The sequence below is a fragment of the Ambystoma mexicanum genome, chromosome 6p, assembly GCF_040938575.1.
Source record: "Ambystoma mexicanum isolate Mex_15411 chromosome 6p, UKY_AmexF1_1, whole genome shotgun sequence".
In the NCBI taxonomy this organism is placed as follows: Eukaryota; Metazoa; Chordata; class Amphibia; order Caudata; family Ambystomatidae; genus Ambystoma; species Ambystoma mexicanum.
Genome location: NC_090935.1, coordinates 606,516,110 through 606,543,620, shown reverse-complemented (window position 1 = coordinate 606,543,620; position 27,511 = coordinate 606,516,110). Strand labels below are relative to the sequence as shown.

The following is a 27,511-nucleotide window of genomic DNA, read 5'->3' as shown; positions in this document are numbered from 1 at the left end:
GGTAGCTGGTGGGATTTTGTGTCCCACAGAAGTAGCCTGGGTGGTTACAGTATTGGTTGAGGAAGATGGGGTGGAGGAAGTCAGCCTACTACTTGCTAAGAAAGGAACAACTTTTCTGAGAGCATTGCAGTGGTTGGATTTGGTGTGGCAGCGCATGGAGTTGGTCCCATAGGAGTACTGTCCAGGTAGTCCGCGAATGATTACAAAGTTGCACTCATTGCATTTCACTTAGGTAGCTTTAGCCTTTGGTACATTCCCAACAGTGGTAAATAACTGCCCCACCCATGATGTTCCCTGAGTGCTAGAGGTAGGCACTTCCTCTAACTCATCTTCTTGGTCCTCTTCATTTTCTTTAGAACTACTGCACTTTTTCTGTTGTGTAGGTCTTTCAGATGGTGGTGCTGCTGGCTCTTGGGGAGCAGGGATGGGAATAGCTGGTGCCATTTTTAAGATAAATGGCAGTTTTGCTAATATTCCTCCCAGTATGTGCTTTGTACTAGATTGTTAATGACTAATGAGTAAGAATAGGTGTAGGAGCTGTGCAAGGGTATATTTTGAGCTTGAAAGTTCCTAGTTCAGTAGAAAAGTCAGTTCTGAAGCACGGACTGGATCGCATAGTGCGGACGCTTTCACAGACACATCAACATGGCACGCACGCATGGTCATGTGGCACTGTCTGGAAGGACTGCGATGACGTCAGATTTTCGCGGATGTCGACGGATGCAAAAACAGTGGTAAAAGTTGCAAAAATTGCACAGAAGTGTTAAGAATGATGCTAGATGGTGGGACATGACAGAGTTTTAAGGTGAAACTTTGTAAATTGGACAAACATGTTGCTATATTGGGGTAAGTATGATATTAGTAAGTGGTAGGAAAATAGAATGCACTGGCAAAAATCTATGAAAGTCAATGAAAAAACGTTGTTAAAGGGACATCATGGTTACAAGTAAAACATCAGAAATTCACCAGTTATGGTAAGCTAAGCAACCATAACTCACGCCACCATGTACACTGCTAAGGCAAACACCCAGGACATCAAAGATGACATCACAAATTTCATTGATGACATCATTGATGAAATCACATGTGAAATACATTTTGATGAAAAGTCCCTACAACTGGTTGTGTTTATAATGTTGGTAACAAGATCTCAGGGGTGATTGGGAGATCTATCGTGAACTACTTAATCGTGAACTACTTAATCTATTAAAGAATGTACTCATCTAAACAACATTGTATTGGAGTGGTGTTCTTAATACAGGAACCTAATCATAATAAACACGTGGTAATGGCTGCAGCATGCACCATTGAAGAACAAGTTACTTACCAACTGTAATGTTCTTTCGATTGGATGTTCCTCCCACGTATTCTTCATCTTAGATATATCCTTACCATCAGCTTTGATGCTTCGGAAAATGTTTTCTTTTTTTTCCAGCAGAGGGCGCTCTGCTCGAGTCGGCAGCGTTAATGTCCCTTGGCGGTATCCGTCGAGCGTCTGTCATCTGTAGTATAAATGGCTTGAGCCGTGCCCGTTGGGCTCAGTTCTATTTTTTCATATATTGTAGTCAATAATGTGTAGATAAGGCATGTATCCTTGACCAAAAGCTCTAAAGGAACTTTGAGTGTAAAACACGTAAACTGTACTGTGGGGTAGGCTGGGAGGGTCAATGAGGAATACGTGGGAGGAACATCCAATCGAAAGAACGTTTGAGTTGGTAAGTAACTTGTTCTTCGAGTAGATTGTGTCCTCTCACATATTCCTCATCTTAGATACGCTCCCAAAGCAGTTTAGGGAGTACCATGAATATTAATCATGTACAGAATGAAGTACTGATTTTGCAAAGAGACCTCCCTGTGAGGAAGTTGAGTCAAGTGCTTTACAAACGTGTGCATGGATGACCAGGTGGCTGCTGCACAAATATCTTTTGTATAGGGACACCTCTCTGAAGAGCTGTTGAAGTCGCCATGACCCTGGTTGAATGAGCTATCAGCCCATCTGGAGGATCTTTCCCAGCCAATCTATAACATTCAGTTATAGCTCTGCCAGCCCTAATTTATGGCCAGTATATCCCACAAAAAGCTGGTCACGCTGACGTAATTTAGTCTCGATCTATAGAAACTAAGAGCTCTCCTAGGGTCTAATCTGAAGAGCGCTTAAAAATGGATAGCGCTGCCAAGTAACCCTTTATCGTGCCAATTTGGAGCCCCAAATTGGCCAAATGTAAAAGAAAATACAATATTGTAGGAATATTACATTGAAAAGCGTCCACATTCCTATCTCTGCACCAGTTACTGAATTTGATTCAGCGTCACCGGCACAGAGATTTAGTTGCTGGCCTCCAGGCCGAAAGCAAAATCTCCATTAGGTTATCCGGACTGTCCCAATCCTTGTATCTCAGTCTCTCAGAAACCAATCATGAAGGCTGAGTGTCTTGACCTCTGGATGGAGAACCCGACCTTCCTCTCACGAGAGAAGGTCCTCTCTTTGTGGAAGACTTATTGGAGGGCAGATGGACATGTCCAGAAGGTCCGGGTACCACGTTCTTCTGGCCCAATCTGGGGCAATTAGGATCATGGATTTCCTGAACTTTCTTAACATCCTGATTACTTGAGGAATCACGGGGACTGGAGGAAACGCGTACAGGAGTGAAAATTCCCAGACTACCACAAATGCGTCTCCTAGAGCTCCTCCTAGGGGAAATTCCCATGACCAGTACAGTTCGCACTTCCGGTTGGCACCGGTTGCAAACAGATCCACTTGTGGGGTTCCCAAAAGGGCGAAGATCTCTTGAAGGACTTCCTGAGCTAGTTCCCATTCGTGGGATACTGTGCTGTGCCTGCTCAGAGCGTCCACCGCCGTGTTCTGCTCTCCGGCTAGGTGAATTGCTGTTAGAGAGATTCCTTCTTGAATTGCCCAGAACCAGAGGTGCATTGCCTCTCTGCACAGTGATAGTGACCCTACTCCTCCTCTCTTATTGAGATAGTACATGGCCACTGTGTTGTCTGTCATTATCAGGACATTCTTTCCCCGTACAGAGGGCAGAAAGGCTTTCAGTGCTAGTTGATTGCCCTTAGCTCCAACCGGTTGATGTGTAGTTTGGACTATGATGGAGACCAACGACCACTGATTGTCAGTTTGTTGGTGTGGGCTTCCCACCCCGTGAGTAAGGTGTCCGTCACTACTGTTATCTCCGGCCATGGTTGCCAAAAAGATTTTCCCTTGAGGAGATTTTCTTTGCAAGCCCACCATCGCAGATCTTGGGCCTCTCTGGTCGGGCCTTGCAAAAGATCTGACATCGCCCCTGAAAACTGGGATCATGGAGGCCTGATGGCCCACTGTAGGGATCTCATCCTCAATCTGGCCTCTGACACCAGAAAAATGCAGGATGCCATAAGACCGAGCAACCTTAGAAAATCAAAGGACGGTAGATGCTGGGCATTCTGGACCTTTACCATGTGCAGAATGTGGTGAGTGCTCTCTTCGGGAGGCGAGGCTTTGCCCGAGAAAGTATCCAGAACTGCTCCGATAAATTGGAGTTTTTGTGATGGTATCATATTTGACTTCTTGAGATTCAGAAAGAAGCCCAGTCTGTGTAGGAAGTGGCAGGTCTTGCTTAGAGGTTTTTTTTATTTGAATTTATTTCTTTTTATTGGTTTAAACAAACCTTTAAAGAAAAAAATAACATCACATTTAATTATTCATAAAAAAGAAATCACAATTAACAAATAAAGCAAAGAGAAGCAGAGGATATCACAGAATAAAAATATATAAACAATTAAAATAAAAAGTAATGAGAAGAAATGAACACTGAATTGGGGGCAAAGTGCATCATTAATCGCAAGCCAATATTGAGGTCCATTTTTCGTGCGATTTGGCTAGTTCATCTTCAATGTTTTTAAGGAGAAATGTCAGGGCGTATGTTAGTTTATTATTTATCTCTGTAAAACATTCCACCCACCATTCTTCCATGGTATGAAGAGGTTTATTTGCTACAATTGTGCTAAACAGTGTCATTCTTCTCGTGGAGAAAGCTTCACAAGTTAAAACCAGATGTTTAATATTCTCTTCAAAATGGTCACAGAATCTGCATTTTGGGTTCAGCTTCTCATATTTGCTCCATCGTCTAATTACTACTTTTGTCTTAAATTGATTTAGTCTGAATTTCATAAGCAAAGTTCTCTTTTGTTTGTCCGGACATTTTTCAAGATATTTGTAGGTTGAATTGTAGGCTTTCCCTTCTGAAGGAACGTCCTTCAAGAGCAAATATTTGGCTCTATTTGTGCAGGTGCTGATCCAATCAATTTCCCACAATGTTTTTTTACAGCATCTGGATTTCCCATCAGAGTGATTACATCACTATTTATATCCATTAGTATTTGGTGACATTGATTTATCCAGGCCGAAAAAACTGTTTTGATTGTTTGGCAACCAATTTGTGTAGAATTTTCATTAGCGGTGCACCATTTGGCAAGATTATCTTGCGAAAAATTGACAAAGTGTTCCATATAACTTTTGCATTTATTGAGCTCAGTCCCAATTCATACCTTATTACGGTTTATAGTCATAATGTCGACAACAAAAATGTCGACAGTCAAAATGTCGAAAAAAAAATGTCGAAAAAAAAAATGTCGACTTTTTTTTTCAATGCATTTTTTTTTAAATGGGGGGGATCCCCCCCAACCCCCCTTTTTTAATTTTTTTTTTAATTTTTCCCTTTTTTTTAACTCCCGAACCCCTAAAATAAATATATAATTAAAAAAAACGAAAGTCGACATTTTTTTTTTTGACATTTTTTTGTCGACATTTTTGTCTGTCGACATTTTTTTTCGACATTATGACTGTCCACCCCTTATTACAACTGCCGGCAATCCTCTACCAACTTTCATAATTCTGCCCCAAAAGATATTTTCAAGGTTATCCCACAGACTTGCAGGGCATCCAAAGGCAGTTTCAGCGCCATACACTATAGCAGGCACCGCTTTTTGTTTGTAAAATTTTAAAGTCGGAACCAATGAAAACTTGCCATATTTTGTATCTAAGGCCATAGCTTAGGCACTTAATTGACGACATTTTGATTTTGTTTTCTCAACCCAAGTATGATCATTTATGTTGGAGTTTAGCCACATGCCCAGGTATTTTACCTGTTTTACCTGTTGTAGTGGTTCGCCGTCAAGGCACCAGTTGAATTTCTTAGATGTACCTTTAGTCAAATTTTGTAATGTTAAAATGACAGACTTACTTGGATTTATCTGTAGACCATTAGTTTGGATATATTGTTCCAGCACGTGCAGTTTCCTTTGTAATCCAATGGGTGTAAGGTACATTAGGACTAAGTCATCTGCATAAAGGATCCCATTTAAAGCAGAGTCCATTATTTTCGGGTCAAATCATTTTGCTTTTCCAAGTGCTTCACCGATATCAGAGATGAAGGCATTGAATATTATGGCCGTTAGAGGACACCCTTGTTTGACTCCATAATGAGTACGAATGGGTTCCGATAGCGTTCCACTTGCATACAACCGAATATAGATCTTAGTATCGGTATGCAAATCCTTGATGGCATGTAAAAGACTGTTTGGACAATTCCAGCATTTTAATTTTGTCCAAAGGATTTCTCTGTCTATGCCATCAAAAGCATGAGACAGGTCAACAAATGCAAGGTACACTTTCGTTTTTTTCATAATCATGTCCATTTTTATTAAATTGATAAGTATTAAGTTTAGGCAGAAGCCAAAGCCCTTCACAAATCCACTTTGTCTGGCATCAATATGATTGGTTAAAACTAACCATTCCATCAATTTATGCTGAAGTTGTGTTGCATAAATGTTACCTATTACATCTATCAAGGCAATAGGCCTTTAATCCATAGGGTATGATCAATTGCCCTTTTTAAATATTGGGACAGCAATGGCTTTTTTCCACGACACAGGGGTGATACCTTCCATGGCGATTCTATCAAACAGTACCTTACAGAAATAAGCACAGGCTTCTGGATCAGATTTGAGCATGGCATTTGTTATGCCATCTGGACCAGGTGCTTGAGAGTTAGAAAGTTTTTTGATGTCTGATAAAATTTCTACCTGATCAAACTGAATAGACCATCCACTAAAATCTCGCGCTCAGCCCTGGGTGCAGTAAAGGATTCCTCTGACAGAGGAAGGCACCCTTGCCATATTTTTCCTATATCCTTTTCTGCAAGTACTGTTAGAATTTCTTTATCCTTTTCCAGGAATGTGCAGTCTTTCTTTTTGGATACCTGTTCAATAGTTCCGCACTCAAAATTCTGTTGCACTGTTGGCAGATGATATTTCTCCATAATGGTAACTTTGCAGTTGTCTAAATTAGGGCTCCTATTTTTACCATCATTTGAGGCAGGTAAGTGTGGTTTATTAAAAAGCTTCAGCGCTTCTCGAACAACTTCTGCTATACATTTTTTATCCTCATGTGAGTTGTGATTGGTGTCTAAGATTAATTTCAGAAAGTTGGCATTTTGAGTCTTATCTTGTTTTTGGTTGTCCTGACTTCTTTGTTGTTCGACTTCCATGTTAGCAACTTTAGTGTTTAGCAAGGATATTAGCGTAGTTAGGTCTTTAATGTTTCCATCCATTTGTTCATATAATTTGAGGTACGGAGAAAGTACAATGTTCATGGAGGACATAACCATTGTTTGGATGTCCGGTATATTTATTCCAGATATGCCCTTTTCTTTTTGTGAATAGGACGTTTTCTTTTTCCCATACCCACGTCTTATTTTAGGAAAAGGTCTTTCCATTAAAGACGAATCATCAGAATCAGAAGTACAAGGAGAAGATGATGTAGATGAAATATTTTTTTTTTCATTTGCGGAAGCTGAAATTTCGCTTAGACCTTTGCTATGCGTTTGATTTTTGTTTTCGGTCACTGTGAATCTTATTGGTGAATGAAGCGTATATGACTGATTTGGAGTTCTTGTTTGAGAACAAGCTATTTCGCCCGAAAGACTATTTCTGCCACTTTTTCTTTTGCGTGCGGGACTGCAAGATATTATAGTTGTGTCAAGGTCTACCGAGAAATTCTTTCTTATTTCAAAATGTTCAGTATATGCATCGTCATGAGGTAACTGCCGTGTCAGAACGCCTCCTTTATTTAATGTGGATAGACTCTTTTGTTTGTGGTTAGTCCGGTTGTTGAAATCGAAATTCAATAGATCTTTCAAAAGTTTATCTGCCACACTAATAGAGTCCCTTCTTTCAGTTTGATATACCATGATTTTTGGTAAGCGGTTGCTGATCCAATATGTTGCAATTGCCAAATTGGGGTTGTTCATCATGACTTATTTGTAATGGAATTTTTTCAGTCGTGTGATCTGTTCCAAGTCCAAATCCGACTTGGGTCCACTCAACACACATTGATTCTCCAGATTAAGGCAGAGTATTCAGTTTGTTATCTCCATTTGTACATTGCACAATTTTTGCAGCTAAAACTTGCAATTGAGGAAAGATCTCTGCTGGTACCATTTTTTTAGTTTCTGTATTACCATCAATTGGAAACTCGGAACACTAATAATATTTACATTCTTGGACTCCATATTTAGTGGGAGCGCTAGGTACAGGCACAATACCAGTGGGGTATGGAGATTTGTTTGTTTTAGTTGTTTTAAAAGTTTCACTTTCAATTTCGGTTTCAGCTTCAGTAATAAAGCAATCATTATCACCTTTGTTGATGGAATTATTGACCAAATCAGCACCGTTCTCACCGTTCTCACCATTCTCATTCCCGTTCTCAAGCTGCTCATGCTCGCCAAAGGCGCAGCGCTCATCAATCTCACCAGACTCGCCAAACTCGCCATGCTTACAACACTCCTGCATACACTGTTGCATACAAGTCACGGTGCTACCGCCTACTAATGAATGCATTTGAAAAGCATTTGATAAATCCGCAGTATTTGAATCTGTTGTTATGTCAACTGAATCCTTTTTATCGGCTCCTATTGTATGTGCCGAAGTTTTCCTTCTTATCGCGGGTTTGGAAGAAATACCTCCTCCTCGGCGAAGGCCTGATCGGTTCTGAGGTGGGTCCATTGCTTCATTATTTTCCATCAGAATAGTTAAAGGACCTGCACTTGCTTAAAAAGCAGGTGGGAAAAACAACCAAAAAATAAAAAATCACACCAGCGTGGTCAGCGGAAATAAAGGACCAAAGGCACCAAAGACACTCAAGACTCAGTGCTGATTCCGCGCCGCTCGGCGGTTGCACTGGGTTTTTAAAGAGTATAGCTCCGCCTCCTGGCTGACAAGGTGCTAAAGGAAGGACTCCAAAGCAACAGAAAAACGAAAAGCACAATGCCTCCAAGACACTCAAGACTCAGTGCCGACTCTTGCTTAGATGTTCCTGGGCTTGTTCTGGAGAACATGCCCTGATTAACCAATCGTCCAGGTAGGGGTAAACGTGAATTCACCCACTCCTGAGACTCAGAAGGGAAAACCCTCATTTTTGCAACAGTTTGAAAAAAATGCATGTTGTTTTATTTGAATATAAAAGTGATTGCTTAACAGTGTATGTGTGTATTGATTAGAAGGAACTGCAAAGATAATGGGCAGTGGCACCAATAAAACCAATTTGGTCATTCTTATCTTCCCAAAATGCAAAACAGACAAAGAGTTTTATATCCGTCATATATGTCTGAGAGAGTTGTATGACTGAATCACTAAATACCTCTAGCACGCTGTGTTTTGTACGCGTTTCCTTTTTTACATTTTTTTCAAACAAAAGTCCCTCTAACAATAAAGCTTTTTAAATATCAAGCATATTTACAAGTTTGGCCTTCAAAAACCTCAATTGTCAGAGTGGAATGACTGCTAAATTGGCTTTATATTTAAAGAATGACAACCAGTAAATTAAAAATAAACTGCAATAAAATGCTGCTCCTCTGGCAATCTGCCGCCTGGGGCTAGTTGGGCTTTTTGAAAATGCATCTAAAGTTCCTACCCGGTTTGTTTGGTGACAGTACGTTTGAGCAGTTCTTTTGTAATGGTGACTAGATGGTGCATCGCACATGCCCAGTTTAAGTACCACTCTAAACAATGCATGACTAATTCCATCCCCTCTATTGTGGTAAAATGTCCCAGTTGCAGCACATTTACATAAACTCGTTATGCTCCAAGAACTGTAAATGACCTTCTAGGCTGCCCTTTCCCATTGGGATGCTACAAAGCTTTGTAAATGAATGGTGCACGAACCCCAATACTTTTTTTTACCGTGTGCTGTGTCACTGTTTTCATTGTCAGTGCTTCCCTCTGTGACGTTTATTCCAAGCACACGGGTTTTGGGCTCTTTCTAATTTGTCCAGATATAAATCTCTTGTTCCGGGTCGTTCCAGTGTGTTCTAAGTGCGATGAACGCTGGGGTTCATAAGAGCAGTAATCCTTTTAGAAAGTGCCTCCCTTTCGCTGGGATGACGCCAGACATCCTGCATTCTTGCTGCATAGCATGCCTGTAATGTACTGACCCTGTGATGCTGCGCGGCTTGTGGTTTCTGCGTAGAATGCGATGCAGCCATCATGCTAATGCCTTTACGAATGCTTTCCATTTTTCCAACAGATATGCATCCACGCTGCTGTGTGTCAAGGCGGCGGAGAACCCCTCTCAGGTTCCTGGCTATCTAAACTGGAATGATGTCCAGAATTGTGTTGACATTGTAAACAGTGAAGCATTCGAGGAACAAGAACGTGAGTAATGTTGCTCATTCTCAAGCAGCCAATCCCTGCCAGTCAATTCATGCCTGCTGTGTTCTCGCGTGCACCCTATTGCATTGTAGTACGCAATGTTCCTAAACCTGCAAAGAGAGCAGGCTAAGCGCTCAGTATGTTACAGATTTTATGGTTTTCAATCAAAAAACTGTTTTTTATAAGAGTCAAATCGGGATTGCTGATGCTAGCCAAATTGGTGGGCTTCCCACTCTTAGGCTGAAAGATTTAAGAGGGTTACAGACTAGAAAAGGGGCTCTCTGCTAAGGAACATAAAGGCTCGAGTAGCTCATCTTTAATATGTGCCCACTGACTTGATGTTTCATCTCCCTAATAGGACAGAGTTTCAAACGTTAATGTCGTGTAGCTGCCCCCTGGCTTCTCTGTAGCATCTGGTATGGGATTCCTGGAGTGAGAGCACAGCCTGGGATGGGCTCACTGACCTGGTTTCCCAGGCTGTCTATCGCCTGACCAGCCTGCTCCCAGCCCCCAGCAAAGCAAGAACTCTACACCTTTCAGATCTGTAGCCGGCCGGATCGGCACATTTGATGAATATGGAAAGTAAAATATTGCTTCCACAGCCTTAGAATGCCCTTGCACTGTCAAAAACAAATGTTATCATGACGCCTCATAGGACTGTTCCATTCACTGGGATTGTTATCAACGGGTGGGAATTGGATGCCTTTTCTCCATTGTATTCCTGTTAAGATCAACTGCAGATCTCTACACGATTTTCCCGCATTTAGCTGTTTCTGATGTAGAATTTCATTCCAGTCCCCTTCATCAGTTTACAGGTTAGAAAGTAGCTCAGTGAACAAGGGGCTGTGTGCAGAGTCAGGTGGTGCAGGCCCCCATTGCAGCTCGACATCCTACATGTGTTCTTGATGCTTTCCTGGTTGTAACCGCCGTTTCTGCTCTCCTGTCATCACCGGTGAGAGCGCGCGGGGGAGGCCACAGTAAGGTGGACTGACCTGATAACCTTTGCCAACTGCACTGAGCAAGCGGGCGATTGTGGACAGTTCAGATTGGGGGCCTGAGCCTAAAAGAAACAGGCTAACTTTGGTCAGCAAAGGTTGGCAGGTGGTGACCACAGAAGGAATAAATAAATGAAAAGCACTAAAGGGTTTTAATCGGAGTGACTACCGGTGTGATGCCTTTGAACTCAGAAATACTACGGATGGACATATCCTTGCCTTTTTCGCTGCCTACATTTTAAACAGGTGTACGAAAGACTTAAATTGTAGCCTATCAACCGCGTTATCTTGGTCCCTTTCATCCGTGGGTCAATGAGGGAGAAAGCGTGAAGCTCCACCCACGCTAGATTTCTTTCACTACATCGTTTGAGTGCGAGTTCTCAGGGATAGTTCCGTGGTTTTCAGCTTTGTTTGTGCCTTTTCTGAAGAAATTGGAACTTCGGCATACTTCATTCGACAGGGGTGTCTTCTGCCCTACTACTCCTGAGCCGCCCCCCAAAAGTTGTTTTTTTCCTTCTTATTTTCCTTTCTAGCCCTGCCTTCACACTTCATGGCTGATGGGAAGAGTGGGTCTGGCTGGGGATCTCAGAGTAGGGAAATCACTTTGCAAGGACTGCTCATCCTGTTGAAAGAAACACGTTTACCTCACAAGGAGTGCATTTGTCTGCACCACCACCTGCACTGTGCAAGGTCTGCAAAGTGTACTGCAGTCAGCAGCTTTGTTTTCCTGTCATCCTCTCATCGCCCTACCACATGAGGATTGGCTGGATTGGAATTTGCACTCGCTCTACCTACCTGTGACGGCAAATGCTAATACGTACCACCCTCTTAAAATTCCCCTGTATGCCGGAAGCCGGGCCCGCAGACTACAGGACACTTTGGACACAAAGTGCACTCTAAAGTGTACTGGAGTCTGCGGTCCCGGCTTCCAGCATTCAGGGGAATTTTAGGAGGGTGGTGCGTTCCTGGTCCATAGCAAGTGGTGAAGGTTAGAATGCGTCCATTATACTACCACTGCTAAGCCACTACTTCCCTCTGTCATGAGCACTAAGTCTTTCCGGAAGGCATACAATTTGCACAGTATAACGCAACAAGGAGACTGATAATGATGTAGCAATCTGAAATCCTAACATTTGATGATAATGATTGGGTCCTGATGTTGGACGCTGGCCATAAACATATAGCTCACGTGTTAATTGTAAATCTTCGCATATTGTTTATATTTTGCAATTTACATCACACTTCTTGAAAATGGCATGATTCTTCTAAACAAGAAGGTGGTGATATGTCTGCCGATTCTGTACATCAACATGGGAAAATTGTGATGAACATGGAAGGAAAGTAATATATGAGGGGGCTGATTTAGTTAATCTTCAAAGAACCGAAGCAAATACTAATTGGGGTTGGCTTCCCCGTACACTTCAATCCACGTAGCCAAGAGACCCAGGCTGACACTTAACTTTTATCACTTGGAACACAAGAGGCCATAAACAGTTCATGGATAGCAGAAAGGGGGACTATGCTATTGACGGGATGTGACTTCTTTTATTCAAGAAAGCAGGCTGTAACGATTCACAGGATCTCGTCACTTCTCCCCAGAGGGAGAGCCTTTCCCTGTGAGGCTAGGGAGGTGAGCCCGCTGTGCAAAATTCCCCCAAGGGGTAGCGGTAAGTGGGACCTCACAGGGAGACTCCCCTCTTGGGAATAGGGTCTCCCGTTCTGTGAATTAACTCCCTAATCCCCTTTCCTATGAGACCTTCACTAACCCAAGAAATCCAACCTGAAGAAACTGCTGTTTGCTATTGTAAGATCTCTTCTTTTACTCAACCAAGAGGTGAAACCACTAAGAGGAGGAAGAGTTAAAAAAAAGACATGAAGAATGGCAATAGGTTGGAACCCAATAGTACTGAGAATAAGAATGAAATAGCAATAACAACCACTTCTTTAGAGAGGATGGCCAGAACTGTGAAGAGATAGCCCCAAGGAGGCTATAAGAATATCTCTTGGAAACAAAGGAATGACTCTGAACCTCTGCTGGGGAGGATCCAGCAACAGAGGATAAAAATAGAGGAAGGGCTTGCCAAAGGGAGAAGCTGGAGTCCACCCAGCACAACCCGGGAAACTCAAACCTGAGGAAGAGAAGTCCCCGAGACAAAGTGGTCGTCATTCCAGGGGACGACACAGAACTGGCAAAGAAGCAATCCGGGAGCCGGCGAAGGGCCAACTCACATGAAGCTTGCACAAAAAGGTCTGGGAGCCCCTCTACCAAGAACAAACATGGCCAAATAACCTGTTCTATGGGAAGGTGCCCACTCGGGAGGGAATACAACCACGTTTTAGCTCACTGTACCTTTCACAGAGGAGAAATCTTCATTTGCATATCAGTCTTTGTCCCACCCGCAAGGGCAGTCCAGCACCGAAATGCTAAGCATTTCTTCTCTGAACAAGAGTACCAACAGCAAACCGAGACACGTGCTTCGGCCTAGTCGGTCCTCATCAGTGAGGTGAAGCTGTGCCTCTTTAAGCACAGTGAGCAAGATGCACTATGTCACGTCTCCTCCTTGCATGCCCCCAACCGAGCACTTGAAGCTTGGAAGGATTTGGACAGAGCTTTGACCTCGGGGCGGTGGAGCGTGTGGTCCGTGAACAGTGCCGGAACAGCCAAACTCCGGGGAATTGTGAAAGCCTTAAACCTGTTCTTGGTGCCTCTTTAATGAATTGCGAGTAGACCAGATGTTCTCAAAGATTTGTAGCCCTTTTGAAGGCAAAACGTGGTCCTGGTTCCCCAGGTAAATTGAGCTTTGCCAATGACCAGTATTTACAGATGAGTTTTTTCAACTGGAAAGTGTGTGTGTGACATGTTTGATAACACATCTCAGCTGTTTGGTGGCATCATTTTCTGTATGGTTCTTATAAGTCAGGAGTGCTTCTCTAACTCTTTGGATTTAAGGACCTCTTCCCCTATACCGCTACAGGGAGTACTGCAGACACAACATAATTGTGGGGCCTTGTTCCGTTTCTTCATTCCTGGTGCAATACCGGTTTCACTGTCGAAAGCACCCACCAAGAGGGGAGAATTGACTGGAGCACCATTCCCCTTTTTAGGGTAAGCTGATTTGGGTGATTAAGTGGCTCTCTAATACTTGAGGTTATCATCTGGTATGACACTCAAACGTATATACATGTTTCTACAGGGTCTTCGAACATGCCCTGAGGAAGGCTACTTTGTTACAACTTTTTTTTGACTGCCGAAATGTGTAACACCGGGGGTATTCTGCTTAGCTGTCAGGACTCCCCCAGACACCCTTGTGAATCCACACACACGTTGGCAGACCCTATGTGAATACCCTAGAAGTGAAAAATGGAGTATTCAAGACATCTTAGGTGATGTCAGCAAACAGACAATAATTGAATTAATAACCAAATGACTGAACACTATGGTCAAATATTGACTCTTCTGGCATAAAGGCATCATATATATGACGATAACAAAGGAAAACCAAATGACTGAAGAATTTGGTACAGCTCTTTAAAGTTCCTTTGAGGAGCTGCAGGGGCTAATCAGAACTGTTCCAAGAGATTATAAAATGATCAGTCACCAAGGCTGAGCCAGCTCAGGCCTGGAGAAGGTAGTCATTCCCCTGAGTCCCTTTTTCTTTTCTGAATCCTTTTTGATTAGTGGTAGGGTCAGAAAAAGGTTTTTCATTTTTTTTTTTATAGAGGGCAGACTTTTTGTTTTGGATAAACCCCCTGGATGACGAACACCCTAATTAGAGTTCTGTTAGGCAGGGTAAACCCTTTAGTATACAGAAAGGTAGGTCTTTTTCTTATTATTTTAATAAAAGCCTTCTGTAAAATGTCACCCGTTTTGTCAGACTCCTTCTTCTGACATACCACATGGCTCACGTACAAATGATGGAGATACAATATTTTCCTAACTGGCCACCGAAGACAAATTGTATCGCCTTTCCCCTGGTCTCCTAATTCGGACCTTGTGACATCTTGAGGCCAAAGAATTTGAAATTGGCAGTCATTCTCCTTATGTGCTGGCTGCACAGTTTGTGCTTAAGTCTCACTTAATTCTGTTGCTGGCCACTCTCTGATTTTCCCACTTCGAGGCAGTTTCACCTCTGATATCATGCACACCATTGAAGAAATACTGCATATTTATCAATATAAACCGTTTGATACTATTACCATAGTGGGAGGTGATCTCAATGCCTGTTGTGGTATGATAATAACATGCCGTTCATTCCTTGATTCCAAAAGCAAACCAGACTTGTCTTGTTAGGCATCATCAGGGACATACATGGCTGAAATGTATGTCTGCTAATACACTATGCATGCTTAACAGTCGTCGCACATAGGGAGACATGTCAGGCAAACACACATGGAAGATGGGACAGATAAAAGCTACTTTACATTATTTCTTTGCGTTTGAAGGATTTTGTAAACATAAATCACAATATGGCCTGAATGACCACACTACCATAAATAAAATTTTAGAGATTGCCACTGTGAAACAACCTAAATGTAGCAGGGGCCTTGATTACTAATGCACAAGGGAAAATAATAAATTGGAGTCAATGCAACATTGATAATATCAATAACTACATTAATGGCATTCAGTGTTATCATAGATGTTATCAACAAGATATAAATGGGAGACATTGCAGTGTATCTACAGGCTGACCAAGTTATTTTCCCCAATAGGGAAACACTTTGGAGTTTGCGTTAACGAGGGTGTTGTATCCATTATATCATGAAGAAGTAGCAATGAAAAAGGTATTTATGACGCACAATTATGCAACTATATAAATTGTACCAAAAAACACCCACAAGTAATCCAAGTTATGCCCCTAATTTTAGTAAATAATGTTGGCATGTAATTAACAAGAATCTAATATCTGACTAATCGGGACTATTCGTCCCTTCTTCCGGGTGGGGAACCACACACTCTTTGAAAACTAGGGAGGAGAGTACACTAAGCCAGACCCTCCTTAGGGGTCAGGGAATTCAGGGCCTCACTGGGAGCGACTCCCCTCTAGGGGACAAAGACTCCCATTCCAACAAGGAACTTCCTATTCAGAAAGAACTGTCTGCATATGTGGCAATAGAAGATGGGATGATACTTCTGTTTTGCATAAACTGACACTACTTTTATATCATTGGCTCAATGTAATACTGGCATTCCAATGAGCTCCGCAACAGAGGAAAAGCAACATGCCCCTTTGAATTACAGCTGCGATAATAAAGGGATGAGGAACCTTGACTGGAGGAGGACAAATCCTATGCAGAGGCGAGCCTCTGTCGTACTGACGTCCTGCAGGGAGCAGCCATAGCATGGAGAGATGCAGGGCGAAGGCAGAGACGCTGGAAGGCCAGCGCAGAGAACTGCAACACAGCCCTGTAAGAAATGGAAGGACCGTCTTACCTGGTAGTGTGACTATGCTGCAGCAGTGGTAGATCTTGAACCCAGGAAGCTACACCCAGGCCAGGACAGAACGGTGAATCGAATCCTCCCCTTAGAACTCGACAGAGACTGCTGTATCAGGCAGCAGCAGAGAAGTAAGAGACTGGGATGGAAGGACATTCTTATTTGGTGTGATCGCGCTGCAGCTGTGGTGGGTCTGAGACCCGGAAAACTACCCTGCGGTCTGGACAGAGGGGAGGAAGGAATCCTTCACTTGGAATGTAGAGACTGCTGAATCAGGCAGAAGTTGAGAAGCAGGCGCTTGAGTGCCTGCAAAGCCGTGGAGATGGGTGAACGGCAACATCCCTGCTAGGATGGCATAGAAGGTACTAATGTTTCCAGGGTGGAGAGAGGCGAGCAGAACCAAACAGAGAAAGAAACTGACAAGGAGGGTTACAGGAGCCCGAGACACCAAAGTGCTGAAAGGTGGCAAGAAGCACACATACAACCAAAGAGGTTAAGGAAAATTGAAAACTCCAGGGGGCTAGAGAACCCTCAAGAAGCAAGTGAGATTGGTAAAAACATAAGCAGAAGGGTACCTGGAAGGTTCAATCAATTCATCGAAAATACACAACCATTAGAAAGAAACTGGTAAAGGTGGTAAAGGTGGTGGAAAAGGAATAAGGAAGGGCATTCCTCCACTTAAAGAAGTTGACACCTTTTGATTTCTTTAGGGACTTGCCAAGCTATTGTAAAAGGAATAAGGGAAACATTCCCTTCCCCATAAAGAGGTGAACCCATTTGATTTATTTAGAGACTGGCCAAGGGTGGGGCAAAGGAATAATGGAGGACATCCCCCCACGTAACGAAGTGGAGACATTTGATTATTGTAGAGGCTTCCAAGTCTAGCTGGAGAGGCTAACGGGAGAGCTGAAAACATTTCTTTCCTGAACTATTTTTATGAACTGGAAATCTCCAGAGAGGGACCTAAACGACAAGTGGCCGGACAAAGCCTGGGCTCCGAGGCTAACGCTATTGCTTATTTGTGTTGTTTTTCCCACATTGGTCGTGCCAGATAGCGATTATGTTTGGACTGAGGACTACTTTTGACAACTGACGAGCAGCCGTAGCTTAGTTTTGTAAGGAGGAAACATCCTTATTAGCCGTATGATATGATATGATAGTTTATTTATATAGCGCCTACACACAATGTGTTTCAAAGCGCTTCAAGGCAAGGAAGGGAACAAGGGAAAATACAACGACATTCTTAGAGGCCATGAACAGTAAGGATGTGAAATTAACTATCGTACTCGGCCTGACGGCATTTGGGGGAGAGTGGGAAGGAAATGGAAACAGACAGGCGACTACCGTACTAGGCCTGACGACATTTCTGGTAGAGCCGGAGGAAAACAAAAGGTGAGGGAGAGGGGTGCAGAAAGGGAGGGGAGGAACAAAACAAGTGACTATCGTACTAGGCCTGACAACGTTTCAGATAGTGCTGGAGCGGAGGGGGCGCAACAGTAAGGGGATAGAGTGACAGACGAGGCTGCTATCATAGTAGGTCCAGGGACAATTCTGATAGAGTAAGTGCATAGAATAAAGTAAGGGGAGGAGGGGAGGAGATAGGAAAAGGGGCAGAGGAGGGGAGGAGAGAACAGAGAGTAAGCAGTCAAAAAGAGTGGAGAAGCAAGAGAAGAGAGCGAATACAATTGCAGAAGTCAGTAGTAACACATAATGTTGCAAGCCAGGATACAAGATGAAGATGGAACAGCATGATTCAGGGCCACTATGAGTACAAGATGCAAAGGAAATGCAAAAGCTGTAGGGATAGATGGGCCATTTCTTTTAATTTAATAAACACCCTTGAAATTGTCATCCTTCAGTCCGACTACTTCTGGTTTGCCACATATCACATAAGGACATACTGTGTGCGTGACCTGTGTGGAGGCAGTGCACAGTGATTGCTGGGCTTTTTGTTTTGGATTCTCCAAGTCTGCCTTCAGTTGATCTTGAGGAGGACTAGCTACTAACTCATCGTTGTGCTCAAAACTGTCCATACAGTGTGGAGGGCGCGTGGTGTGCAACATCTGTGAAGGCAGTTCAGCGAGTTCGTGAGTAGAGTGAGCCACCCCCATACCGAAGATGTACAGCAGTGAGAGGCAAGCATTTCTTGGTTTACCAGTGTCATATAGCTGAACACTCATGCATGTACAACATTCGCAGCAGGTCAAAACTTTCATCACATGACAACATGTCACAAGACTATTTTGTATCTGACCAAGACTTTTTACAGATGGCAATAGACCTACCACTCCCTCTGTCACCGCGCGAGGGTTCAATCAATGGTTTCTTGTAGTTCAGTTCTCATGTTAAGAGGACTTGCCAAAGGCAAAAAGCTAATGCAAAGAAAGGGACTAAGACCATAAATCAGTTGGTCACTGTTGATGACCGGGCGGAAGGGGATAAACAGCACTGTGGCAAAAATTATAAACATGGCTACAGATAAATGCATAGTTTTGCCCGTCACCCGGTTGTGTTCCATTTGTGGGACTGAATGACTCCAATACATGTTCAGATCTGAGAGAGAAAGCGGAGGCAGCATGCAGCATATCGATGGATGACTACTGAATCCCAGAATCCAACAAGGGAGGAGGAAGAACAATATGGTAGCAAATAAATAGCTACTGAGGAGTGGAAGGATGAAAGGGAGGCGGCTAACAAACCTAAGTCGTCACCGGATTTGACTAAAATCTCAGCCTATGATTCAGACACCTTTAATTCAACCTACATGACTACTCCTGCCCCTTGTCCACTGTAAGGAAGGCATGGTATCAACAGTAAGACAGTAACAAGTGACGACAGTTCAAGGGTGTTTATTGAACTTCAATTGGGTTTGGAAAATGCCCATCTAATCCTAAACCTAAAGACGGGAGCAAGCTACGACCATCAAATAATAATAACGCAGTCTTAGTGGTGTCTTGTCAAAATAAAAGGGCCTATACTAATAAACCTATTGCCAATCCTTACCTCTAAATACAAATAGTGTGGGAAACAATGTTATGCAAAAGAAAAGTGTTCAAGAAATGATATGTGAGGATATTCAAGCCATTGGCTTTCCTTCCCCCATGTTTTTAGCACGGGACAAGGCGGCACAATTGAGCTTAGCACAGTTTCTCGCTTATCTAGCATGAGGGTGCAGTTCAAAACCTCAACATCATGGCCTTCTGCGCCAAAGTCTCTTTTCCATTCAAAGTCTCTTCTTCAGAGGGCCTGATGCAACAAACAAACAATACAGTTCCTTTCCTTTCAGGATTTCACATATACTCAATTTTCTTAGGTGATTTACTATTCACCTTGGATTCCCCCTCCGCCGGGCTCAGAACCACTTTGACACAAAATCTTCAATCAGTCTCCCTCTGCCGGACTCAGACTAATTTGTCTACTTTAACGCAAACTTACTTTAACACAAAGTTTTCAGTTGATCTCCCTGTGCTGGGCTCGGACCAATTTTACCTTCTTTGCCATCAACATTCTTTACCGTATCATTATCGAAGACTTTTGATTGTGCACAGGATTTTGCTTGACCCATCACAGGACAACTTCGATTCACAATTCTTTCTCTCCTTTTTACTTTTGCCACCTCTCAGCTGAGAGTTTAGTGAGACCTTCGAATGAGCACACTCGCAGTGCCAGACCACTCTGTCAAAGGTATCGAATCTTGGTTTCAAAGTTCAATCGCTCATCTGCAGTTCAACTTTACTCGTGTTGGTTATCACACGTGCTTCATATAATGTTTGTTCTAGCGTTCGCCATACAATGTTGCCCCTTGCAACCTTGGCTTCAACACAGACCGTTCTTGGATTGGTCTCCCCAATTCACTGGCTGTGTTCTTTTCACTGACGCTGCCTTGTTGTTGGAGCCAAGGACAGTACCATGTCAGCTGGCGATTCTCCCTGCCTTGATTATTGACGCGGTAGGGTCCCAAGTACCTCTGACACACAATGCAGGATTCTTCAGCCTGGTTTCCCGGTCTTACATTTTTTATTCTCGAGGCTTTGTGAAAGTAACAGTTCCTCGTCTAAAGGGTCACAGGAACTTCCCTCCTTGCGATCCCCATCTATTTCCCCATCTTTCTCCTCATGTTAAACTGCCATTTTAGAACTGCTGTTTCCTCGTGTGCTTTGCCTCGCTCAGAGTGTGCTCTCATGCTCCGCCTTTTAGCCGTGTGGGGAAATGTAATGGAAGTCAGGTGTGTGTGATGGTCAGTAGTTGCCTGATCTTGCCTGGCCATTGTATTGGTACACGGCAGGTATACAGCTCAGGTGTTAGTCCGTTTTCTCTCATAGCGAGCTGTCATTCAGAAAGTGTTTGTGTTGTAAAGGGGGTTGGGGGGTTGAATTCCTAAATATCCTACCTGGTAGGATGGGGGAAAGGTGTTGCAGGGAAGGGGATACCGCGTCTCACCATCAGGTGTCCCACTCATGCTCCCCGAAGACCCCTCACCCAGGTGATCCTTCCACAATGGTCCACCCCCAGGAACGCAATGGTTGTGTCCTGGCCACCTGGATGACAGATCCCCTGGGGCTAGTGGGTGAGACACCTTCTGGTTTCACATCACCCAGGAGGCTTTCGGCAAGGCCAACACGTGTGGATCAAAGAATCCCAGAGGGCGCAAATAAAGTGACCATACCAGTGCTGGACTAAATTAACCAAGTGCTCTCCATTATGGTTACTCTTTATGAAGGGTTAAAGGTTGAATCGAAGAATCACTCAACCATATTTGAGTCCTTATTGTTTAAATTCAACAATTTTGAGATCCAAACCAGGAGTTTTTGTTGTTTAATTCAAGGCCCAATGGTACTCCATGCAATGCTCGGCGACAAACAGAGGTGTGATCGGCAGACTGGTCTGGAAAACCAGTGGATAAGCCAACTGAAATCAACCTCCAGCATATATCAACTGGTTTACATTGCCTAGACAAGAACACCCCAATCTCAGAGCTCAGACAAGATAAGAGGTATAATCCCTCACCAAAGACAACTTGAGAGGAGATGGCTCATTGTAATGCAATCTTGCTCGAAGACTCAATAACGTTTTTGTCAAACTCCAGCATCTCCATACTACCTGGCACCTCTTGCCCACCGTATCGCTACTTTCTGCTCCAATTTCCAATGTTATGCGGATGACACCCAGTTCTCGTTCAGGTTCCCCTCAGCCACCTCTGCTTCTTTTCTCATACCAGACTGTCTGGCCGCAATTCAGGAATGGTGTGCCGCTAATGATCTCTGCCTTAATGCCAGTAAGACTGAGATCTTCCTCATTGGGACACTCGCAACCTCCTTTCCCCTCTCTCTGGGGGCCCACTCTGGGCCCTCTTCCTGCTCCTTCCTGTGAGGCTAAGAATCTTGGTGTCATCTTCCACTCCACCCTCTTCTATCTCTCCTCACGACTCTAAGAAGTCAAACTATCAGATCCACCTCCTCAGAGGTATTCATCCTTTTCTCACTTTCCCCCACAGGCCCACTGGCTGCATAGCTCTGGTCCTCTCTAGGCTGGACTATTGCAACAGCCTCTTTCTTAATCTTCCTGCCTCTACTCTTCGACATTTACAACTTATCCAGAACAGGACTGCAAGAATTGTCCTTGTCCTCAAGCCTAGGGATGATCGTATCTCTCAAGCTCTGAAATCTCTTCACTAGCACCCCGTGGCTGCAAGGATCAAGATCAAGACCCTCTGCATCGTCCACAAGGCTTTCTGGGGCCTAGGACAGCCTTACCTCCAACTTTTTCTTCCAAAAGATCTTCCCTACCAAGCTCTCCGCTCATCCACCTCCAACTCTCTGAGGGTCAGACGCATCACCAAGCAGAGAGTTGAGCAGTGCCACCTCCGGTTCCGGAAGCAACTCAAGACCTTCCTTTTTCGCTTCCGCTTTCTTTCTTCCTCTCCCCTGCTGATGCACCGACTGCTCCGAGTACTGGTCACCCTCTGAACTCGGGCCGAGGCTCCTGCATGTCCAGTTACCCTTGCACTGACTCCGGGCTCCCCAGCACTTAAGGGTCTGTATCTGCAACGTTAAAGTCCCTTCTCTCTGCACTTAGGAGCCACCTGCTGGCTGCACTTGTGAATTAACTGCACTTCGCCCTTCCTCTCCCCTGGCACTTCTCCCCTTACTTGTTCCCTGCATTTGCGCAATCTGAATGACACAAGGCCTAGTAAAATAGTTCTGTCCTCCCTTTGTTTCCCCCTCCTTTGTCTTGTCGCGCCTAGGAACACTTGTGTACAGGGGTGTTATGAATGCCCCATCATATCATATCATTGCTTCAGCAAGGAATGAAGAGTTAGTCGAGCCCCTTGTCCTGCAATCTGAAGAGTTTTCATGCCTACGCCCAGAGAAAAAGAACAAGAAGTTTGCTGAAGGCAAAAACAAACCGGTGGGAGCTCCAGGCAAAGGTAATCCCCCTAAAAAGCAATCGAAGCAATCATCAAGGAAATAGTACGTTATCAAATCAGCCATCTGTAATGGCTGTATGAAGAACCAGCAACTACAACATTGTTCCAAGCAGAATAAGGGTGTGGGCGTGAAGCAAATACCCTCTATAGAGTTGGATTGTACTGAGGATATAAGTACAGTAATGAGAACAGAGATAGAAAGATCTCAGCAGCCATCCCTGGAGGCTCGATCGGGGCAGGTGCAGGACCACATGCTTCAGACTAAGTCCTTTATTCCATTGAATGTGGATTATAAGAAACGTTTTGTGTCATTTGTGGTTCAGATTGAGGCTCCTCCAGTTGTTACAACCAACCCAATGACTTTATTTCCCTCAAGTTCAATCAGAAGCGAGGTAAGTGATGAGGGAGTAAATGGCAAAAGGCACTCCTCAACACGAAACTCGCTACCTGAATCTTTAGTCCCTGTAATTACCTGTCCTGTTCCTGCACCTAACACTTATACTCCAAAGGGTACTAAGGAGGGTACCTGTTGATCCTATAAAGATGCATTAAGATGGGGGATATCCACGCATATAACAGCATTTGTGTGCTCTACCTCATAGGATGTGGGGGAAATTGGTCTGCCACACTTCTCCACAGTTCCTGAAGAAGGGAAAGGTGCTACCAGAGTACTGTGATGAATCCTGTGGAGTCATATCTGATTCCCCTATGATGATATCCTCCCAGGTGGCAAAGGGAAGACGGTCGTCTGATTCCCCTATGATGATATCCTCCCAGGTGGCAAAGGGAAGACGGTCGTTACCTGATTCTGACCCTGGGGGTGGTATCATGAAGGAGGATTACGTGGGATAGAGAGGACTGTCGGGGGGGAAGATGGTGACACCACCGAACGAGATTCAGTATTCTACCCTTTCTAAAGAAGGAGTCATTATAATACCGAAGTTCTTAATGGCTTGTTTTGTTATGTTATCCAAATTTGTATAACAGACCTTCACCAACAAGGGTATCATGGTGCTCCGGCTGGAAACTAAACACATAGCTAATGCTAACAGCAGGGAAAGAGCTTAGGTGGAGAACAAGAAGGTCTTCAGAGCCCGTCCAAAGGAAAGATGATCAGTGTTCTCACAAAGATGCAGTGGGATAGAATTCCACAACAGGGAGGCAGCCACAGAGAAAGAGCGACCACCCATGCAGGCATATCTAAATCGAGGCAGCGCAATCTGCGGGGATGTAGCATTTGAATTTAACCTGCAAATACTCCAAGCCTGTCTCATAGAAGGCTCGATGGACTAGTCAAAGATTTAAACTTGAGTTGTTTCACCACCGGGAGCCAATGCAAAAAGTTCAAAATTCCAGAGGCTGTGGACCGGAGGCCAGCACCAACGGCCAATTGAGCTGCCGTGTTCTGGAACAGCTGTAACCGTTGAAGGAGGAAGGCAGGTTGTGCCAGAAACAGCATTACAGTAGTCCAGTGAACCTGAGGTAAGAGAATACACTACCACAGGGCGAAGGGAGACAGGGAGGTAAGGCAGAACTTTACGCAGCATCCATGGTTTAAAATGAACAGATTGGCATACATTGCTAATCTGATCCTGCATAGATAGCGAGGAGGAGAACTTCATGCCTACGTTTTTGACAACCAAGGAAGGCTGGGAAGAGGGCCAAGTTCCAGATGCCAGGAAGCCGAGGATCACCCAGATGATTCAGGCGATGAACCAACTATGAGCACCTCTGTTTTATCTCCATTAAGATGGAGCCAGTTATTACCCATCCAGTAGTGAACTGCCAGGAGGCATGAGCGACAATGGTCCACAGTAGACGACACAAAGATCGAGCCGCACTAGGATTTGTGTACCATCGACATACGAAAAATACTGAAAACCAAAAGAGTGTATAAGCTTAATAAGGAGAAGGATAAAGAGATTGCATAGAAGAGGGGAAAGAGCCAGACCCTGCAAGACACTACAATTAAGAGGCAATGCTGCCGATGTAAAAGGAGGAAGTGAAAGGGACTGGGAGCATTCAGAAAGAAAATGCCCAAACCAGTCAAGGACCTGGCCCGAGACGCCAGCAGATGCTAGTCCTTCCCTAAGGATTACATGGTCCACAGTGTCAGACACAGCAGAGATATCCAGCAGAATCAGGGCACCAATACTGCCCTGATCCACAATCTGGCCCAGATCGTCCGCCAACAGAACAGACTCGGTTCCCCTGCCCGGCTGGCACCCGAACTGGAAAGGGTCCAACGTCCCCGAGTCCTCCAGAAAAGCACACAAAAGAGGAGTGACCAGGGTTTTCAGGAGCTTCATAGGGATTTAGAGAAGGAGAGATGGGGGAACATTTTTGAGAGCGGATGAATCCAGGTTAGTTTTTTTTAAAAAGAGGAATAGTTAAGGTGTGTTTAAATGCAGTTGGTATGGAAGCATTAGCAAGCGAAGCATTAACTGCCGACATAAGGGGAGGCGCAATACAGGGGATATAACATTAAGGCTAAGTGAGCCGTGGGGCAGCAGGCCAAGCGCACTTGCACTCTGCTTGCCTGCGGGTGAATACCATGGTTCAGAGGAACGAACAGCCGGCCTGGAGGCTTTCAGCGGAGCTAAGGCATTAGCTGTAGCTGTCATGGAAGTCACGATAGATAGCAAAACTGGCTTTGTTGTCAACATACAAATTGCCCCCATTGCAAAACTCAGAAAACCCTTCCTTTTAATCATTCTATACAAAATTCCATTCATGATTCCATTCATGATTTAAAGGAAGGGTTTTCAGAATTTCTGATGTTTTTCTAAGAGAAACTCCTATCCAACATCAATTTTTGAAATCCCATGATTTCTAGGAATTTGACCTACCATACATCCTCAAGTACTGAGACGAGGAAGGAGTTAATGCAAAGTGAAATTAAGTCAAAGTTGAATATGCAGACTAGATTTTGTAAAACACGAGTACGTGGGATCTTTAAAATGTCTGCATTCAAGAAGAACACTGAACGGAGAACCTGGTAGCAGAAAAGGAGGCAGAACGACACCTGACCGTGATGGAGACAATTTCAGGCACATCCAGATTGCGGCTCGCAATTGCGAGAATTACATACCTGCTTGGCGCAAAAGGAAGAGAAACACAGCAGGCACCTGTGGAGGACTGTCGGAGCTCTGGCAGCAGCAGAAGGGTTGCCGGAAATGCGGTTGTGCGTTGTGCTGAAAAGCAGCATTCCTCTGTCCAGATCACATAGAGAAGCCAGCAAGCACGGGATTACAGGAGGCGCCAGAGGAAGGTCTGCAGTGTGAAGGAGGCCATCACAGAGAAATGCTTCTTTGCAGAGACGTGCCATGGTTCAGGGTGAGTCTACCCAAAGCCATTGGGGACCCCGGGGTGTACTGACATACATTAAGTAAATGAAACAGGATTGTTTGAATACCGATCAGATAAAGCACAAAAGCAAAACTTAAACAAGCCCCATATATGAAATGTCAATGTGGGGAAAATTGGAGCAAGATGTAAATGTGGTAAAGCTGGAACACGCATTACCTAAGCCAACAACTAGAAATACAGTGAAGTGATATAACTGTGTTGTGTTAAAAGAAGTAATGGTGAAAGAAATATATCAGGAACTGAACATTAGGGGAGGAGAAATACGAGGGGATTGGAAAAACCCCATAAACAGATTCATGGCTTGGAAGTATACCAGAAAGTGAAATTAAAATGAAGTCCTGATGAAAGGAACACATCAGGCAGTAAACATTTGGGGGAGGAGAGATACCTGGTAGAGGAATATATTGGGGAATCTGCAAAAACCCATAAAAGGATGCCTGGCTGGGGAGTATACTAGGCAATCCAACTGAGTACTTAGTTATAGGACATTGTGGCAAGATACCTGGCAGCAGAGTATACCAGGGATCTGAAGAGTCCATGAAAGCATTCCTGACAGGAGAGTATACCAGGTACCCCTTTTAAAACTGTAGTACGGAATTTCTCATTTGAACAAGATTTCTTTCCGTGAATCAACAAACTCGAGGAAAAACTGAAAGTTAAGGAACCTTTTTGAACTGAATATAAAGAACCAAAGGAACCATTGTTTAAAGGAGAAATGGTTGCCACCCTCAAGAAAATATTGTTTAAGAGAGACACAGCTCTCCTTGGAAAAGACTTTCTGTTGGATTTATTTATTTATTTTGATTATGAACAATTTTGCCAAACATAGATCAGAGCATTCCCTTGCACCTGTTTAGTTTCTTTCTAGTGTGAGGGTTCGATTAGAATGCTTTTGACACAAGGACAGTTCATAGGTGTAACGACTTGCCACAGACTGATCTTTAGTTTTAGTTTCCTAGGTAGGGAAACTCTTTAGGTTAAGGATAGAGAGGTCTTTATCCAACCCTTTTGTTTTAATAAAGAAGTCTGATAATGAAAATCTTACAACTTTGTGTCCGCGTCTCATTTCTGACCCCTAAGTGTCTTAAAAAGTGCCAAGGGAGCCGAGAAGTATTCTATGTATCCGGTTACAAACACCTCTTCAGTGTCTCAATGGACATTTGGTGCCTTTCATGGCCACAATGCACACAAGTATTCTACCCCGACATCTCATCAGATTTTGATTGAATGTCTCCTGTGGAATACCGAGATGTGATACTTAATAGGACTAATATCTTAAGACTTTTTGACTCTGTTTCAAATCTACGTGTGCTATCGATTTTATGGACTTAAATTGCACTGATCGAGCACTCATATATATCGAATATATCGAATACAGATTGGTGTTTGAATTCATCATGCAGAAACTGCAGTTTTTGCGTCCGTTGGGATTTGACCTTATCCCTCATTATGCAAACAGTGACTCTATGGGTAGTGAAAAGCACAACTACTCCACAAGACTTTCACCAAGGAAGATTATCGTCTCAATGAATGCCAATTCGGATGCAGGGTATAAGGTTATTTTTAACAAAAAATCTC

General features: G+C 43.7%; 1 protein-coding gene across 2 annotated transcripts in view; it reads left to right on the top strand.

Moving 5' to 3' along the window:
- IQGAP2 (IQ motif containing GTPase activating protein 2) overlaps positions 1-27,511 on the top strand; it is a 1,674,846-nt gene that overhangs the window by 834,611 nt on the left and 812,724 nt on the right. For both annotated transcript variants that reach the window (XM_069627448.1, XM_069627449.1), the window contains one exon: positions 9,581-9,708. In XM_069627448.1, coding sequence (XP_069483549.1) covers positions 9,581-9,708 — 128 coding nt within the window. The remainder of the gene's footprint in view (positions 1-9,580; positions 9,709-27,511) is intronic.